This window comes from Tupaia chinensis, unplaced genomic scaffold (genome assembly GCF_000334495.1).
Source record: "Tupaia chinensis unplaced genomic scaffold, TupChi_1.0 Scaffold134055_1, whole genome shotgun sequence".
In the NCBI taxonomy this organism is placed as follows: Eukaryota; Metazoa; Chordata; class Mammalia; order Scandentia; family Tupaiidae; genus Tupaia; species Tupaia belangeri.
Window position 1 is genome coordinate 1 of NW_006194339.1, and position 1021 is coordinate 1021.

A 1021-nucleotide genomic window follows, 5' to 3' on the forward strand; every position below is an offset into this window, starting at 1 on the left:
TAACCATTATGCCAACTGCTGGTCCTAAGGGCCTTCTTAACTCCTACAGGTGCCCTGGATCCTCTCATTCATGTGCACTCCAGTTCTCAGAAGGACTCCTAGTCCCCATGCCCTCATTCCATTCATCCCAGTTCCTCTCACCTTCAGCAGGCAGGGAGCATCTCTCATTGGGCTCAACAACTCAGGAATCCCAGGCCCTTGATAAGCCGGTGTCTCCTCCTCTCTTTCACGCTGGAAGTGAATAGCTCCAGCGGGCAGGCGGCACTCATACCGCTGTTTGTACTTAGAAGAGACAATCACCACGTCGGAAGCTTGGCTCTGGGGAAAAAGAGAGAGTAGGGGAATCAGGGAGGCGAAGAGAGGCTGGGATCAGGGAGAACAACGAGATCCCTCTTCAGACCCTGGGGAAGAGCCCAGTCGAGGACAGAATGAGCAAGTCTTCCAGCTGTGTGTAACGGTGAGGGGAGAGGGCATTCCCACTTCCCTACGGGGGCGGAGTCTGGGTGTTTTGATCCGGAACTGGGACCTCAAGGCTGACAGCCAGAAGCCCCACCCCTTCCCACCTCTCCCGGCCCCTGGCCCCCAGGGAATGGGTCTCAGTCTCTGATCCCGAGTCACTGGAAAAGTCCGACCTACTCTTTCCGACAGGCTCCCGGTCCAGCCTCTACAACTGCCCTTCTTCCTCTACCTTCCTCCCCACCCCCCATTCCTCTTCTGCCCCAACCCTCGCCTCTTGTACTTCTGCTCACCTGTCCTCCCATGACAGGCAACGGCAGGATCTCGATCCCATAACGCATCTCACTCAACTCTTCCAGGTTCAGGCTCCCGACACTGGCGGTCAGTCTTGCGGGTAACAGGAGCCCTAGAAGCAGCAGCCCCAACAGACTGGACAGCAGCGTTTCCGCCGCCATCTTTCGTTCCCCCTCTTATCTAAAGAAGCTTCTTCCGCCCTAAACCTGGCAGCGGCCTCACCCCGCCCACTAGGCCTCACGATTTCATTGGCTATACAACCTGTCTCTTG

At 56.9% G+C, this 1021-nt stretch overlaps 1 protein-coding gene across 1 annotated transcript; it reads right to left on the reverse strand.

The window, feature by feature from the left end:
- Positions 1-34: 34 nt before the first annotated feature.
- LOC102489023 (protein OS-9-like) lies at positions 35-941 on the reverse strand. The gene is made up of 2 exons (XM_006160926.3): positions 750-941; positions 35-318 (listed from the first exon to the last, which is right to left on the reverse strand). Exons 1-2 carry the CDS (start codon positions 909-911, stop codon positions 37-39), a joined length of 444 nt encoding a protein of 147 aa, XP_006160988.3. The 5' UTR covers positions 912-941; the 3' UTR covers positions 35-36.
- Between the last annotated feature and the right edge of the window lie 80 nt (positions 942-1021).

Coding starts and splice junctions, on each gene's coding strand:
- LOC102489023 (XM_006160926.3), bottom strand. CDS start 911: ATGGCGGCGGAAACGCTGCTGTCCAGTCTGTTGGGGCTGCTGCTTCTA. Junction 319..749: donor TGCCTGTCATGGGAGGACAG/GTGAGCAGAAGT, acceptor CTTTTTCCCCAG/AGCCAAGCTTCCGACGTGGT.